Source organism: Pyrus communis, chromosome 10 (assembly GCF_963583255.1).
Source record: "Pyrus communis chromosome 10, drPyrComm1.1, whole genome shotgun sequence".
Classification (NCBI taxonomy): domain Eukaryota; kingdom Viridiplantae; phylum Streptophyta; class Magnoliopsida; order Rosales; family Rosaceae; genus Pyrus; species Pyrus communis.
This window is the reverse complement of record NC_084812.1, coordinates 1885491-1900110: the sequence shown is the minus strand read 5'-3', so window position 1 is coordinate 1900110 and position 14620 is coordinate 1885491. Positions and strand designations below refer to the sequence as shown.

Genomic DNA, 14620 nt, shown 5'->3' with positions numbered 1-14620 from the left:
CACTAGACTCCCCAAAAATGCTCATTTGACTAGACCCCCCAAAAGTATGCGAAAATTCCTTTAAAGCTCTTTTCAAGACTTATTATATGTCTGAATGATGAAACACTTAGTGCTCATTTGAAAGTTTTTTTTTTTTAAATGACTGAAACCACTTTTAATGAAATTGATTTTGAGTTTGAAAAACACTTTAAATATTTTTTGAAATAAGCACCAGATATATGTTTTTTTACAAGAAACACTTAAAATGCTTTTCTATGATTTACTTGAATTTTTATTAAAAATTGGGTTAAAAAAATATTTTCACCAAAACGCTTATTTTAAAAACACTTCCAAATAAGTCATTGTACTCATAAGTTATCAACTAAAAGTGATTTCACACACACATGTCAGAGTTTTATTAAAAACTAAGTACTTATGAAAAGCGCTTTTATGCTTTTTGTCAAACATAACCAAAAAAAGCTTTCGATCGTAAATGAAATCATTTTCAACCCTTACATGAACAGTTCAAAACAGGCCCATAATCATTGTGTTTATGTTATGGGATTTTGTAGGCCATGGGCCTCTTTATAAGCTGTTTGGGTTTCAAATGGGTCGAAGCCCAATTGTTTTAGGCTGACGGACGAGATAAACCTTCAGTTTAATAACAAGCGGGTCAAAAAACCCGGATTTCCTATTCGGTAGAAAAATTACTGCTTTGAATCAATCACTCCTGTTCTCCCGTCTCCGGCGTCTCTCTCTCCTTCGCCAAAACCTCCGCCGCTTCTCCGCCCAACGCCTCCACCACCGCTCTCTCACCCTTATTGTCTCTTTTCTCTCTCCATCTCTCTCTGTGTCTAGCACACACAGTGTACACAGACGATGCAGAGGCAGCTGCTGAAGAAGCTCACTCTCCGACCTCCCAATGGACTCACCCAATTCAATCAGCGGGTACGGACACATTTTCCGCTCTCCCAAGCTTACGTTCCCGCTGAATCTCTCACTTATAATTCCATTTGCTTATATATCCATTTCTTGGTTGGGTTTTTTGCAGAGAGAGATGCACAGCAGGAACAAGAAGGCGATGGAGTTGATAGCAAAAGGCTGGAGCGCCCTCAAGGAAGTCGACCGAGTCATCGATTACTGCGAGCTCAACGATCGCCGCCTCATCCCTCTTTTACGGGTAATTAATTAGTTTAATTTCTGATGTTATTTATGTATTTTTCTCAAACCCAAATTTTGTGAATTTGTATTTTTGTTTATGAATTTGGAATAAATTTTTATTTTTTGATGTAAATTATGTATTTTTCTCAAACCCCATTTGTGAAATTTGTGTTTTTTGTTCATGAAATTGTGATAACTATTTTTTTTTATGTGAGTTATATGTTGATATTTTTGGGTTTTTGTTGTTTGAATTGGTATCAGGGAGCGAAGGAGAATTTTGAGTTGGCACTGGAGGCTGACAATTCGAATACCCATGCCAGGTATTGGTTGTCCAAATTGCATTTGAAATACCATGTCCCGGGAGCCTGCAAAGCTATGTAAGTTCGATTTATTCGTTGGTTTAATCGTCTCATTTCGGTGTTTTCTCGTGTTGCTTTTCTGATGGTGGTCTGCATTCCCTACATTACTGCTTGTAATGCATCAAGATGGAGGTCATTTAATTGATACTTTATGCCATTTTTCGCTATAACAGAGGAGCTGCTTTGTTAGTTGAAGCGGCAGATATGGGTGATCCGGATGCACAGTACGAACTGGGTTGTCGTCTTAGAGTTGATGTAAGAATTCTAAGAAATTTGTATTTGAAGTATAGAAGATTTTGCTTTTTGTGTTTATCGGTTTAGCTTTCTTAAGGATAGTTTTATGTTCCCCTAACCTATGAAGTTTAGTGACTCCGGCACTTAAGTTCTCCCCTATTAGTTCACTTTGCTTTTGGTTTATATTACTGAGTTTCCAACTGTTTTGTTTTTTCGTTAGAATGAATACGTTCATTCGGATCAGCAAGCTTTCCATTATATAGAGAAGGCCGTTGACCAGGTACGTTTTCACAATGTAGATGCAAATTGTAATGATTCTGAAATGTTTTCAAAGCCTTACTTGAGCTTGCTATGTTCTAGTTGCATCCAGATGCTCTTTACCTTCTTGGTTCTGTGTATCTGACGGGAGACTGCGTGAAAAAAGATATTGCCTCTGCAATGTGGTGTTTCTATAGGGCATCAGATAAGGTAAAAGAGCTCCTGGTACCCCCTAGTCGGTTTCAGCAATGGATCATCGATGAGGGATATGCATGCGGGGATAGACAAATGGACATTGTTTAAACTTGAAGTGCTTTAGTAGTTGTAGATTTTTGTTGGTAAAAAAATGGTGATCTTTGAAACGGGGTTAGATATACTTGATAAGCTATTCTGACATTTACAAAGATGAGTAAATTAAAATTTTCGTATTTATTGACTTGAATAGCCCACTTTCTTCCATTTGCAAAATGAGTTTTAAGTTTCGTGATCCAAAACATGGTCGCATTTTTGCTTTGTATATACTGAACGCTTGTTTCTCCAGATGATTTATTAGTTGTAGCAACTCTCTCTCTCTCTCTCTCTCTCTCATAATTTCACTGATTTGTGTACAGAATCAGTTTTTATGAATCTTAATGTCCGCTCCTCAAATTGAAAATCCGTTAACTAGGTATACAACATGCTGGTGCAACTGTTTTGCAAAGATAGGAGATAGAAAAACTTTTATCACGTACATGGAACCTCAACATTGTTTAACTAGTGCACCATTTTAAACTGTTATTCCTTTTAATACGTGCAGGGACATCCCGGTGCAGCTATAGCATTTGGATCTCTTCTTCTTAGAGGTCTGTTCTTCTAACCACGCTTCTTTTGTTTTACGTATAATTTGATGTCCAATCATAGTCATAGACCGTGTAACTATGAAGGATGATTTGGAGTTTCACTGGTAGTTTTTGGCGATCATTCTATTTATACAAAAAGGGTTCTAAACACCTATGGTATCACCAATTGTAAAAAAAAATGGCATGGCTATAATTTATTTGTCTGCATACATTTCCTTTGCTAATTTTGTAACGATTTTTCTACTCTTAATGATAAATTTGCATGTCTTAGGTGCTGAAATCCCCAAATCTGTGACGAAGTTCTCTTCAAAGAGGGGTCCTTTGGCCAGAAAGGAAAGCGTAACAGATCCCATAGAGATGGCAAGAGAACGATTCCAGATTGCTGCGAAAGCAGGATGCGATCTTGGACTTAAATGGTTGGAAAGACTTGAGGAGGAAGAGAAACATCTTTTGACCGGATCTGAAATGGCTGAACGGGGGTAAGTCCTCCACCCGCCGGAGGCCTTACCATAGGTCTAAATTAGGTGAAATTCTTGCATAAGACGTCCTATAGGATCCATATGTAGAGGTGTTACATACTGATATCCGTACGCTAAAATTTGTTAAGCTTCATATTTTACATAATTCAAAAACACATCCAATAGTCATACCGGTCTTCATCTCATTCAACGGCCCCTGAATGCCCACAAAATGCCTCCTCAACGAGGACAAGGGGGTCGTACTCAAAAGTTCAAAACTCAGATTACTGAAAAATTGTAGATGATTACTACGCGGATAACATTCACCAACCAGTTTGTTTCCATCAACCAGTATTGTTTCCAAATTAAAGCATAAATCATATGCTAATTCACACAAACTTTTCATTAAAAAACACCAAACCGGTCGCCGTTGAATCTTGATACATACATTAGCACTAAAAACCACCAAACATAATGACACTTAGAGTTCGTTTGGATGTACTTTTAAAATAACTGAAAGTGCTTTTAGAGAAAATATTTTTGAATTCCAAAAGCAGTTTAAATCCTTTCTACAAGAAGCATTAATTATGTGTTTCTTTCAGGAAACACTTTTAAGTGTCTTTTTCAGGATTTATTAACATTTTTACTAAGAATTATTTCTAAAAATATTTTCACCAAAAACGCTTTCGGTTATTTTAAAAATACATCCAAACGAGCTCTTATTTAATGTTCTAAAAGACTGACACAACTTAGAAATTACAAATGCATTTGTCTCCACTGCATGCTATCTATTAAATCCAAATAGTCTTCAGAGGGCAGTTTTTAGTCGCGTGGTCCTTCTCCTTTCCACAACATTCACAAGGACCATATCTAAGTTTTGCTTCTTCTTCTTCAGGTGTGAGTTCAGTCCCAGAGCCAGAGCCTGCAGCCATTCGTTCATTGACTTCTTCCGCCGTTTGTTTGTGGTTCCGTTGTTAAATACCAGCGGATTGACGAGTCCAATAAAACTTCACAAAACCGTAAAACAAAAATAATCAAGAGCGTACCTATAGCCAGCCAATACGCCACCGTACCTGGCGGAAACTTGTCCGCAGGGCGACACTCTTCGTAATAAGTTGATGATGAGTCTTGAACCTCTGGTTGTTCTTCTGCCTTGCTATCTGTTTTCACATTGCAGTTCCATTTTAATGTAAGTACAAAAAAAAACAAAGGAAAACTAATAAAAAGAGCTTGAAAACTTTAACTTTTAACGATAAGGATAAAATAAAGGCATAATACCATCATCAATCGTGGCCACTGTTTGATTCTGTCCTTCGCCGGATGATCTTGACCCCCCGTCGTGCTTGACTGGTGGTTTGGCTTCAGAGTTGAGTGCGCGGCGAATCACGGGAACGGATACGCGGCGGATCATGCTTTTTTCTGAGAGATAAGAGATGGAGAAGGGGAGAAAAGGAGATATAGGACATGCTGTATAAAATATAGAGATAAAAATTAAAATCCAAAGCACAAAATATTAAAATGAATAAATAAATAAAATAAGAGATAATGATGGATGGTGGTTCTTGCTCGAAGATAAATTTATATGCTTAGTCGGAACATAAATGGTATAACTGAAGTGCAAAAATATAAAAACCATACTTTGAAAACATATTTTCATCAGCCATTTATATTAAGATAGGTAAACAGCAGTTCGACCACCTAAACTATTATTCAATAGAAATTGATCTCTTGAATTATTTTTTGTACCTAATCCCATCTCATGGAGTACAAAGAAGCAAAACACAATGTCCGATGATCGGACATGACCGGATAGAACTCTTCCGAGATTTCTCGAGACTGAGTTGATATGCGTCCGTATGAAGTATGCCACAATCTGATCCTGTACAATCTCTACCCTGCATGAAGATTGAGTATTTTGTATACATTCTTCATATTTGGTGTATGCTTTGGACACTGGCAAACATCTTCCCTACCAAATATTAGAAATTCTCCTAGGATATCTGTAATGTATGCCCCATAGTAGGTCCCATTTTTCTACCATTTTCCCAGTCGATAACTATTCATAACTATTACATTGACGAAATGTTAGAACAAATATTATACAACTGAACCGTATACATGCTCTAAACCATGTAGGGTATAGGGTAAAATGTAATATTTTCTATTAGAAAGCGATATTAAGTTCAAACTATTATCCAAGCAACCCCTACATTATAGGGTTCTTAAAAGGTGACTCAATAACGATTCAACATGTTAACAGAGTTTAACGAATGATCCGATAATTACCTGATTCATTAACAAATTAACTTAAAATTTGTTATTTTCATATCAGATTAACAGGTAATGTAAAAAATTATTAGACCTATATATACATATAACTTTTTAATCGTGAGATCTTGATTTTATGTTTTTCATCGTAAATTTAACCGTTAAAATACTGAAAGAACATGATACTGAGAATCCAGAGAATATGATTCTCGTGAGTACTATAAAATCTCATGCTTTAGTACATGCATGGCCCCCCATATAATATTGGGTCCCACCAGAGGCTTTACGCCAGCTACATAGCCAATAGCCGCAGGCCCGCAACTTGCGGGTAAAGAACTAAAGATGCCACAATCCGATTCTACCCTCACGGCCGTTGGTTTTCTCGATTCAGAAGTCCACTCGCATTCTTGGCGCGTGTTACAGCACCAAAAAGTCCAACATTTCCCAGCATCAGCAACCAGCCACGTCACCACTTGAAAGATATTTTGTGATGAACTTGGATTCTCTCCTGAGCTAGCCCCAACAGAGCCTAGGGATCAATTGATTCCAGCCCTTCAATTTGATCATGTGGCCAAGAACGGCCAAGGCAGTGCACCTAACTCTGTCCAGCTCGTCGGCTTCCTCACCCTCCTCGTCTCGGGTGCCATTCTCCTCCTCCTCACCGACCTCACCGTCACCGCCACCGTCCTCGACGTAATATTCTTCACCCCCTCATCATCGTCTTCAGTCCCATATGGGTTGCGTGTGGAGGCATTTGTGGGGGTGTTAGGGTTGCTGGGTCTCGGAGCTCTCTGCTGTTGCTGGGTTTGTCCTGGGTTTTGGTGATGGTCGGTCATGGATGCGTTGAGAGAGAGAAAGAAAGGAAGGGGAGGGGGAGTGAGAAAGAGGTGCGGGAGATGTTAAGAGGGGTTGGAGAGAGATAGCTGTGGGGAACCGTTCTTGGCCGCGTGATCAAATTGAAGGGTTGGGGTCAATTGATTCCTAGGCTTCGTTGAGACTAGCTCAAGAGAGGATCCAAATCCTTTTGTGAGAACCAATCGGTTGCCTTACAACTCCACTGTATACCTCTCTTTCTTTTATTTATTTATTTTTATTTTTTTATCATTAGTTAAATTTGGGAATGGGGGGAATCAAACTTGGGTGAGGTGGGAGTTTCTTAGCACTAGTGCCACTGCAACTAGGCCCTCATCCTCAAAAAATTTGAATACCTCTCTTACTACCCAATAGAAAGCCTCCACGTCACAAAATAAGAATAAAATTCGTCAAACAAAAATTCGCGGGCTCAGAGCACGCGCGCAATTAAATGAACGTGCGAAAAACCCTCTCTCTCCCCCACATGCATCTCCTGGAGGAGCGAGAAAACGTCCCTCTCTCTCTCTCTCTCTTCTTTCTCTCTCTAGACACGAAGGGGTTTTTAGGGTTTTGTAGGCTTTCTTCATGGGAAAGGAAAACGAAAAGAGGAGAGAGAAACAAGAAAGGGAAAGAGAGTGAGTGAGTTTACAACACACTGTCACTGCAGCTTTTCCCACATCGTCTCCATCGCGCGCTCTCTCCCTCTCTCTTACTTTCTCTCTCTAAAATACGGACACCATTTTCGATATTCGAAGCAAACCTCCATCCGTACGGATCCCCAAAACCTTTAATCTCTCTCTCTCTCTACATTTTTATAAAACCCTTTTATTTTCTCTCCATTTTTCATCTGGGAATTTGTTCTACAGAAAAAAACCATCGGAGATGACAATGCCATGGTCCGATTCCTTCACCGAGTCAACTCGGAACCCGACTCGCCGACCTCTGTCCAAATACGTACCTCGGTACCTCCGAAACAGTGGCGACGGCGTGGGGTCGTACGGTTACGGCTACGCGCCCCCAACCGAGTCGGCCCAGTACGGCTTTCGGCAAAGCTACGCTGGTGGTCCCGGAAGGCAAGCCGGCCGGAACGGTCCGGGTCGCGGCGGCGGAGGACGAGGTCGCGGACGTGGTGGCGGTCGCTTTTGGGCTCAACCGCCCCCAAACCCGACCCCAGACCCAAACCCGTTTGATAATGTCCCTGAGGAATTTGATCAGCTCAAAGTCACTGAGGACGAAGGCGATGGAAATGGCGGTATCAATTTCGACGCCTACGAAGACATCCCGGTGGAGGCGAGCGGCGAGGACATTCCGCCGCCGGTGGACACGTTTGTCGAGATCGATTTGGCTGAATGCTTGAACGAAAACATCAAGCGGTGCAAGTACGTGAAGCCCACGCCGATTCAGCGGCACGCTATTCCGATAGCCATGGCTGGTCGCGACTTGATGGCCTGTGCTCAGACTGGGTCCGGCAAAACGGCTGCGTTTTGCTTCCCCATTATCAGTGGTGTCTTGAACAACGGTCTGGGGTTGTCGCCTGCTCGCGGGGTGGATCGCGGCGTGTGCCCCACCGCCCTCATTTTGTCTCCGACGAGAGAGCTGGCTGGTCAGGTATGTAAATATTTGTTCCATTGTGGTCGTTTTCGAAGTTCATGTGCTAATGGGTTTATGATTTTGGCCTAATTTTGTTTGGCGTTTGCTTTTTAATTCAATTTTTTGGCAGATTCATGAGGAAGCTAAGAAGTTTGGTTATCGGAGTGGGGTGAAGATTGTTGTTGCTTATGGTGGAGCTCCAATTTCTCAGCAGGTTTTTGTCGTTTTCTTAGTGATTCTCAGCTCTATATTTTTGTATTTTGTTGTTAATTTTTGCTGATTTTTCAGATGAATTGGTATGTCGTGTTTACTCACCCGATTCGGGTTTTTGTTCTGTTGATGAAATATTATCATGATCCATATAAACATTTTGTGTAGAAGATGTGTTAAATGTTCTGAATCCATTTAAGTTTACTCACTCGATTCGCGGTTTGTTCTTTTTTAATATAGTAGATATGTTAATTTTGAATGACTTATGGTGTAATCCTTGATTCTGCAGTTGCGTATTCTGGATAGAGGTTGTGATATCCTTGTTGCAACACCCGGGCGCTTGGTGGACATGATTGAGAGGTCACGAGTTTCGCTGAGTAATATCAAGTATTTGGCATTAGATGAGGCTGATAGGATGTTGGACATGGGTTTTGAGCCCCAGATAAGGAGGATTGTTGAACAAATGGACATGCCTCGCTCTGGTGCAAGACAAACGTTGCTTTTCAGTGCTACATTCCCAGATGAAATACAGGTGGGTTTATTAAACGATAATGCTCTCTAGCGTGATTTGATGTTATGCTTGGTTTGTTGATTTATTGTAGCTGCGTATTGTATGATTGTTCTCTTATATGTTTGTATTTGTAATTTTTGTTTCTCTCAGAGGCTCGCTGCAGATTTTCTGTCAAACTACATTTTTCTATCTGTTGGAAGAGTTGGATCAAGCACAGGTCTCATTGCACAAAAAGTTGAACTCGTTGAGGATATGGACAAAAGAAACCATTTGATGAAGTTGCTTAGCCAGCAGGCAAATGGAGCTCATGGAAAGGTATGATAGCAATTTGAGAATTCACGAGCCATGGAAAATGTTAACTGCAACATCGATTTGGCAATGATATGGTGTATTTGATTGATACTTTTCAAGATCTGATGCTTAGATTAATATTGTTCTTGCTTCAGGTTGCTTTAACCTTGGTGTTTGTGGAGACAAAGAGAAGTGCAGATTCTTTAGAAAACTGGTTACGCATGAATCGTTTTCCAGCTATAGCTATACATGGTGATAAAGTGCAAATGGTTCGTTTATCATTTTTTTTACTTCTTTATTTCCACATATCTTATTATTTAGATGAAATCTTTTGGTTGTGTGCGTGTATTTACCGGATGTTTTCTGCATTTGGTACAAATGCAATGAGGTTTAGTAGCTGTATGGATTCTTTTTCTTTATTGCAATTGGCTTAATCGACATTTGTGGTCGGAGGAAAAAAGAATTTTTGTCTTGGGATTTGTCTCAATGTCTTCGAAACTTGCTGTAATTAAGGTTAAACATGTTATTCTGGACTGTTAATAAAAAAAATTATTGTCTGCCCTTTATGCTATCTAAATTATTATTTGACTTAGCCAATTTTGAAGGAGAGGGAGCAAGCTTTGAGATTGTTTAAGTGTGGCAAGACTCCAATATTGGTGGCGACAGATGTTGCTTCACGAGGGCTAGACATCCCTCATGTTTCCCATGTCATCAACTTTGATCTGCCAAAAAGCATAGATGACTACGTTCACAGGATTGGACGAACAGGGCGTGCTGGAAATTCAGGTCTTGCAACTGCTTTCTTCAATGCCAAGAACCAGCCACTCACCAAGGGACTGATCGAGCTGATGCAGGAGTCAAACCAGGAGGTTCCAAGCTGGCTGAACGAATATGCTGAGGGCGAATCACAGACGTACAGCAGTGGTGGTGGTGGCCGGAACAGGAGGTCTGGTGGCAGTAAGTTTGGTGGCTATGACTATCGTAGGGACTCTCAATCTGCGCATGACAGTTATTACGGTCCAAGCAGCTATGGCTATGGAGATTATTCTGGGGGCATGTCTGCTGCTCCCTATAACGATGCTACTGCTGCTGTTCCAAACAGCTACGGAAACTATGAAACTATTGTTGCTGGTGGGTGGGATTAGAGATCTGGAAACTATGAAACTATTGTTGCTGGTGGGTGGGATTGGAGATCTGCAGAACACCTTGGGTAATATTTACAGAGGCTATATCTATAGATATATCTATATCTATATATGGTAGTAAAATTAATATATAAAGGTGCAGAATTAGTTGCTGAAGACTTAAGTTACAAGTTGGAGATTTAAGTGATTAACCAAATGGGTGCTTTTGGAGCTGCTGCTAACATGCCCCTTGCTTTTGGTATCTGTTTTTTGAGTTGGAAATATTGTCTCCCAGATTTGGAGAGCAACCACATTTTGTAAAAGTGATGTGATCCTGAATCACAGTTTAATGGATTTTTATTTCCCTCTTCAAATCTCAGTCCTTGGGCTTCGTTTTTGCTGATTTTTCACGAGGTTAAGGACAAAAATTAACTGTTAATTAAAACGGCGAAAACGGTTGGAGAAGTGGGGTATCGATCCCCATACCTCTCGCATGCTAAGCGAGCGCTCTACCATCTGAGCTACATCTCCTACTGGATATCTTTCTTCATTACGTACATATATATATATATATGTGTGTTGAAATCCAACTGCCCCGGGTTGGGGCAGCTATAGTTAAGTCACGAAATAAACAATCTACCTAACAATCACAATTATTTTGCAGAATTTGCAGATAAAGGTGAAGGTGAGATGAAAAGTGTTGTGTCTAATTGCTTCTTTCTTCATTATATTTTCCTCTCTTTGTAGACGATTTACATCTTTCGATATGTGTCTTACACAATAGTACGAACGCATTCCATTTGCAAGTTAAATATTGGAGGAAACTGAAAGCCTGTTTGTCATAAATTTCAAATCCAGCCTTTTAAAAAGGATTGAGTACAATTGTAATCTCATAAATATTTTTAAAATATTTCATTCGTATACATTTCTTCGTATTTTATTTCAATTTCCTACCTCTATTAAATTTTTTATTAATTTATCGATTATACGCCTAAGTGACAGTCATGGAGCCACTTCATGTGGGACCTACTGCTGCACAATTTGGAAAAAAACAAAAAAACAATTTTATGAAAGTCATCAACTATCATCCTCATCAACCTTCAGACCCAGCACCTCTTCCCACTTATAAGTCAGAGGGACTTGTCCAGTCATCCCACGCTTCTCTCCACCATCAGCTCAAACTCCTCCTCCCCATTCCACCCCACCACATGTGGCATCCCCTACAAATTGTGTCTGTCCCCCGCATCTTTCGACGAACGGCGACTTCCTCAAATTTATCACCAGCTCCGTCCCAGCATCCACGCACCTTAACAGTGTAGACTCGGATAAAAAGGTATGCGATCAACTGTGTTCTTCTAATGCAGAATCTTTCAGATTTGTATACCGAACCAGATGGTGCTCATCGAATCGATGGATTGGAGATTGAAGATGGTACTAAACCCCAGATTATCTCCGTTGGATTTGTTGGGTGCTGGTTTCAAATATTGGGGATTTGTGTGAGCAATGGTGGAAGAAGTTGAGCCTCCCCTCCAAGCAAAACCAAGGATACTTTTCTTTTCTTTCACTTTTCTCATAATTTAAAATTTAGATCCTTTGCCTTCGGGAATTTCTTGTCTGGGTTTTTCGTATTTTATTTTAGATGTGGTTTGTTCTTCAAATTTTGTGTTAGGGTTTGGAATTCTTAGCATTTGGTTGTTTGAGTAAAGGTGGAAGAACAAAAGCCAAAAAATGTGGGTTTTTTTTTTAATTTTTAAATTAATTTTTTTTGTCACGTTATCATTTAATAATCAAATTAACTTGGTATTGAAATAAAATAATAGTAAATGTATAAATTTGAAATGTTTTAAAGATATTGTATGAGATTATAATTGCATCTAAATTTGAGGATGCAAAATGTAATTTACCTTTTTTAAAGGGAATTGTTATTGGCACTTCAAAAATCTCATTCTACATTCCAAACTTTCTATATTTGTAAAAATACGCTTGTGAGGAGTGTAGAATGTGATTTTTTGAAGTGCTAAGAACACTTTCTTTTTTAAAATAAAAAACAGTTTCTGTGTGTCACGTCCAGAATTCATGTTTAGTAAAATTTTCTCAATAACACAATTCAAAACCAGCTCAAGAAAAAGACTCGCTTCCGGAAAACAGAAAGGGGGAAAATTTACAGTTTTTCAATAAGAATCATCTTTCTGTTCTCTCTTTCCGCTAACATAAACAAATTTATGAGGACGCGCCGTTTAATTTTGCCCCAAAATCCGTTAGATTTCAGCGAGATTCGTTCGATTTCACCAGATTTGTTCGATTTTGCTGCAACGAATTTTTGAGTCTTATGAATTGTAGTCAGAAACCATGTTCTTGAAAAAAGAAATCGAACTTTTCAAGTCCAATTTTCTAAATAGAGCCCTAAGAGATTAGGTCATGATTCAAACACATTTACCTTTCTTCACCCCCAAGAAACGGGAGGGATTGGTTGGTGCTTGTTATGATGAAGTAAAGATTACTTACAGTTTGATGATTGTCCAGCCAAACCCTTTCAGTTTATGACCAAAAACCACCTTGCTACTTTTCGATCAATGATCCAAAACTGGAAATTTGGAGTCCTTTTGGCGCGCGTATAGTTGTATTAGGTTTCTTCATCACTCTCAGTCAGCATCCGCTTGCAAGCCTCGTAGCACATGAAGGAAATCCCAGCAGCAGGGACCAATTTCATGTAGCTCGGCCCCAACCCTCTGTACAAGCCACTGATTCCTTCACTGGCAAGTATGCTCGAAAGAGCATCAAGTATGTGCTTGTATTGCCTCCCACTGAGAGCCCCAACCTGCATTCTCTTCCGAGCCACCTCAAGCGGGAAAGTTGCACTGCTCGAAATTGCAGCAGCTGCTGATCCGATCAAAAGAGTTGTTATGTTTCCGATTTCCTCCTTTTTGAAAGCTTTCTTGTAAGCTCTTGAGAGCGCGTCATAAGCAAAATAGTTGGAGGCAGCGTATGGAATTACGCCAATTAAACTCGGGGTGAGGCCTCTGTATAGCCCTGCAGCTCCCTCCTGTTGGACAATTTTTGAAATTGCGTCGAAAAAGTTGTTGTACGCTCCTTTCTGCAATCAAGTAAAATATGTTACTGTGAGTACTAATGCAGAGAAAACAAACCAAATGAATTCAATAGTCCTTTCAAATTTCGGGAACCAATTTACCTGGACGGTTAATCGTGTTTTTAACAACTCGAGAGGGTATGTACACAAGGTTGAGCTAAATCCGGCAACAGCGCCTGCGATTGATGAAGCCGGGATAGGGATTTTCAGGTCTTCTTCGGGTCGAGTTAAGTGCTTCTTCACCGTGTCATAAGCAAATAACTGCACAAAAGAAGAGGTCGAAATATGAAGTTATCCCAGTCTAGTTATAGAATGAAACGTTCTTTTTTTATCGTTCATATGTCATTGATAATGTGTTAATATCATTGTTGCTAACAAAATTTAACGAGATGTTATCAATACACAATCATTTTTTACTGACGTTATGTACATAGAATTTTTGTACTAATATCTTACTCGTCTGGAATATCATACCTCAATAGCCTTGTTTGGAGCAACCCTGATGACATTGACCAAAGTACCCCTGAACAAGCCCTGCCATCCATCAGTTTCCATGATAGACTGAAAAACATGAGAAGCACTGGAGTGGCCACTGCCCCCCACCATTAAATGCGTCCGTATCGTCTCCAGCGGAGCAACCGCCATCCGCGACACCACTCCCGCCACCGCTCCACTCACCAGCCTCCTCAGTGATGCATTCCCAACCTTTATTTTCAACCTCAAACCACCACCATTACCTTTGATTTTGTTAACTTTCAGCAGCTCTTCTGCTTCTCCAACCTCGAACAGTGCCTCTGCCTCCACCAACTCGTCAACCCTACTAATTCGCAGCCCGAAATCCGGCGTGGGCATATATTTCATGTACGTGGAGCTCAGAAGCTTTGTGGTTTGGTTTATGGAGTTCTGTGGACTTGGTGTGATACCAAATCCTCCTGCAACTTGTCCAACGCTGGCAAACAGTCCACCGGATTGTGAAGTACTATTGAGAGGACTGCATCGGATTCTAATCCCGGAAGAACAAGAGAATACTACATCGTCGTTTGTATTTTCAGTGGCCTGCAATCTTCTCCTATCCATTAATCCAAAAGCTTGGAACTATATAAATATCAAATCTTTGAGGAGAAAAAAGAGTTGGGTCGGCTTAAAATGATTAGGTTTTGTTTGCCAATACTTCGAAACTAGGATAACCAATTATATTTGACTCTTGGGGAAATTGGGGGATTAAAGGGCCAGTGGGGTTTATTTATTTTTCTATGGTTCATGACCCCTCTACGGTTTTTTGGTTTACAACACTCGTTTGGAATGGTATTGGAGTTATTATGATTGTCGATTGTCTTGTGTTTACTAAAAAACAAAGTTGGGGTAAACTTCAGGCCCACATTTCATACAGTTCGTTTT

At 40.0% G+C, this 14620-nt stretch overlaps 3 protein-coding genes and 1 non-coding gene across 4 annotated transcripts; 2 read left to right on the top strand and 2 right to left on the bottom strand.

Moving 5' to 3' along the window:
• Positions 1 to 678: 678 nt before the first annotated feature.
• On the top strand, positions 679 to 3471 carry LOC137748749 (uncharacterized). The gene is made up of 8 exons (XM_068488930.1): positions 679 to 927; positions 1031 to 1159; positions 1402 to 1517; positions 1673 to 1754; positions 1954 to 2013; positions 2094 to 2201; positions 2788 to 2833; positions 3102 to 3471. The coding sequence occupies exons 1-8, from the start codon at positions 859 to 861 to the stop codon at positions 3311 to 3313; spliced, it is 822 nt and encodes a 273-aa protein (XP_068345031.1). The 5' UTR covers positions 679 to 858; the 3' UTR covers positions 3314 to 3471.
• A 3544-nt stretch (positions 3472 to 7015) lies between these two features.
• Positions 7016 to 10498, top strand: LOC137747398 (DEAD-box ATP-dependent RNA helicase 52C-like). The gene is made up of 6 exons (XM_068487503.1): positions 7016 to 8016; positions 8129 to 8212; positions 8498 to 8740; positions 8870 to 9034; positions 9166 to 9279; positions 9616 to 10498. The coding sequence occupies exons 1-6, from the start codon at positions 7291 to 7293 to the stop codon at positions 10153 to 10155; spliced, it is 1872 nt and encodes a 623-aa protein (XP_068343604.1). The 5' UTR covers positions 7016 to 7290; the 3' UTR covers positions 10156 to 10498.
• Positions 10499 to 10592: 94 nt separating this feature from the next.
• TRNAA-AGC (transfer RNA alanine (anticodon AGC)) lies at positions 10593 to 10665 on the bottom strand. The gene has a single exon. It is a non-coding gene; the product is annotated as a tRNA-Ala (tRNA).
• A 1571-nt stretch (positions 10666 to 12236) lies between these two features.
• On the bottom strand, positions 12237 to 14352 carry LOC137748971 (adenine nucleotide transporter BT1, chloroplastic/mitochondrial-like). Its single transcript, XM_068489156.1, has 3 exons — positions 13697 to 14352; positions 13325 to 13483; positions 12237 to 13228 (listed from the first exon to the last, which is right to left on the bottom strand). Exons 1-3 carry the CDS (start codon positions 14297 to 14299, stop codon positions 12758 to 12760), a joined length of 1233 nt encoding a protein of 410 aa, XP_068345257.1. The 5' UTR covers positions 14300 to 14352; the 3' UTR covers positions 12237 to 12757.
• Between the last annotated feature and the right edge of the window lie 268 nt (positions 14353 to 14620).

Bases quoted from the DNA above. Each gene is read 5' to 3' on its own strand.
- LOC137748971 (XM_068489156.1), bottom strand. From the start codon at position 14,299: ATGGATAGGAGAAGATTGCAGGCCACTGAAAATACAAACGACGATGTA. The intron at 13,484-13,696 runs GTATGATATTCC...TCTTTTGTGCAG, and splicing joins CTCCAAACAAGGCTATTGAG to TTATTTGCTTATGACACGGT. The intron at 13,229-13,324 runs GTAAATTGGTTC...ACTTGATTGCAG, and splicing joins AAACACGATTAACCGTCCAG to AAAGGAGCGTACAACAACTT.
- LOC137748749 (XM_068488930.1), top strand. From the start codon at position 859: ATGCAGAGGCAGCTGCTGAAGAAGCTCACTCTCCGACCTCCCAATGGA. The intron at 2,014-2,093 runs GTACGTTTTCAC...GCTATGTTCTAG, and splicing joins TAGAGAAGGCCGTTGACCAG to TTGCATCCAGATGCTCTTTA. The intron at 2,834-3,101 runs GTCTGTTCTTCT...TGCATGTCTTAG, and splicing joins TGGATCTCTTCTTCTTAGAG to GTGCTGAAATCCCCAAATCT.
- LOC137747398 (XM_068487503.1), top strand. From the start codon at position 7,291: ATGACAATGCCATGGTCCGATTCCTTCACCGAGTCAACTCGGAACCCG. The intron at 8,017-8,128 runs GTATGTAAATAT...ATTTTTTGGCAG, and splicing joins CGAGAGAGCTGGCTGGTCAG to ATTCATGAGGAAGCTAAGAA. The intron at 8,213-8,497 runs GTTTTTGTCGTT...TTGATTCTGCAG, and splicing joins GAGCTCCAATTTCTCAGCAG to TTGCGTATTCTGGATAGAGG.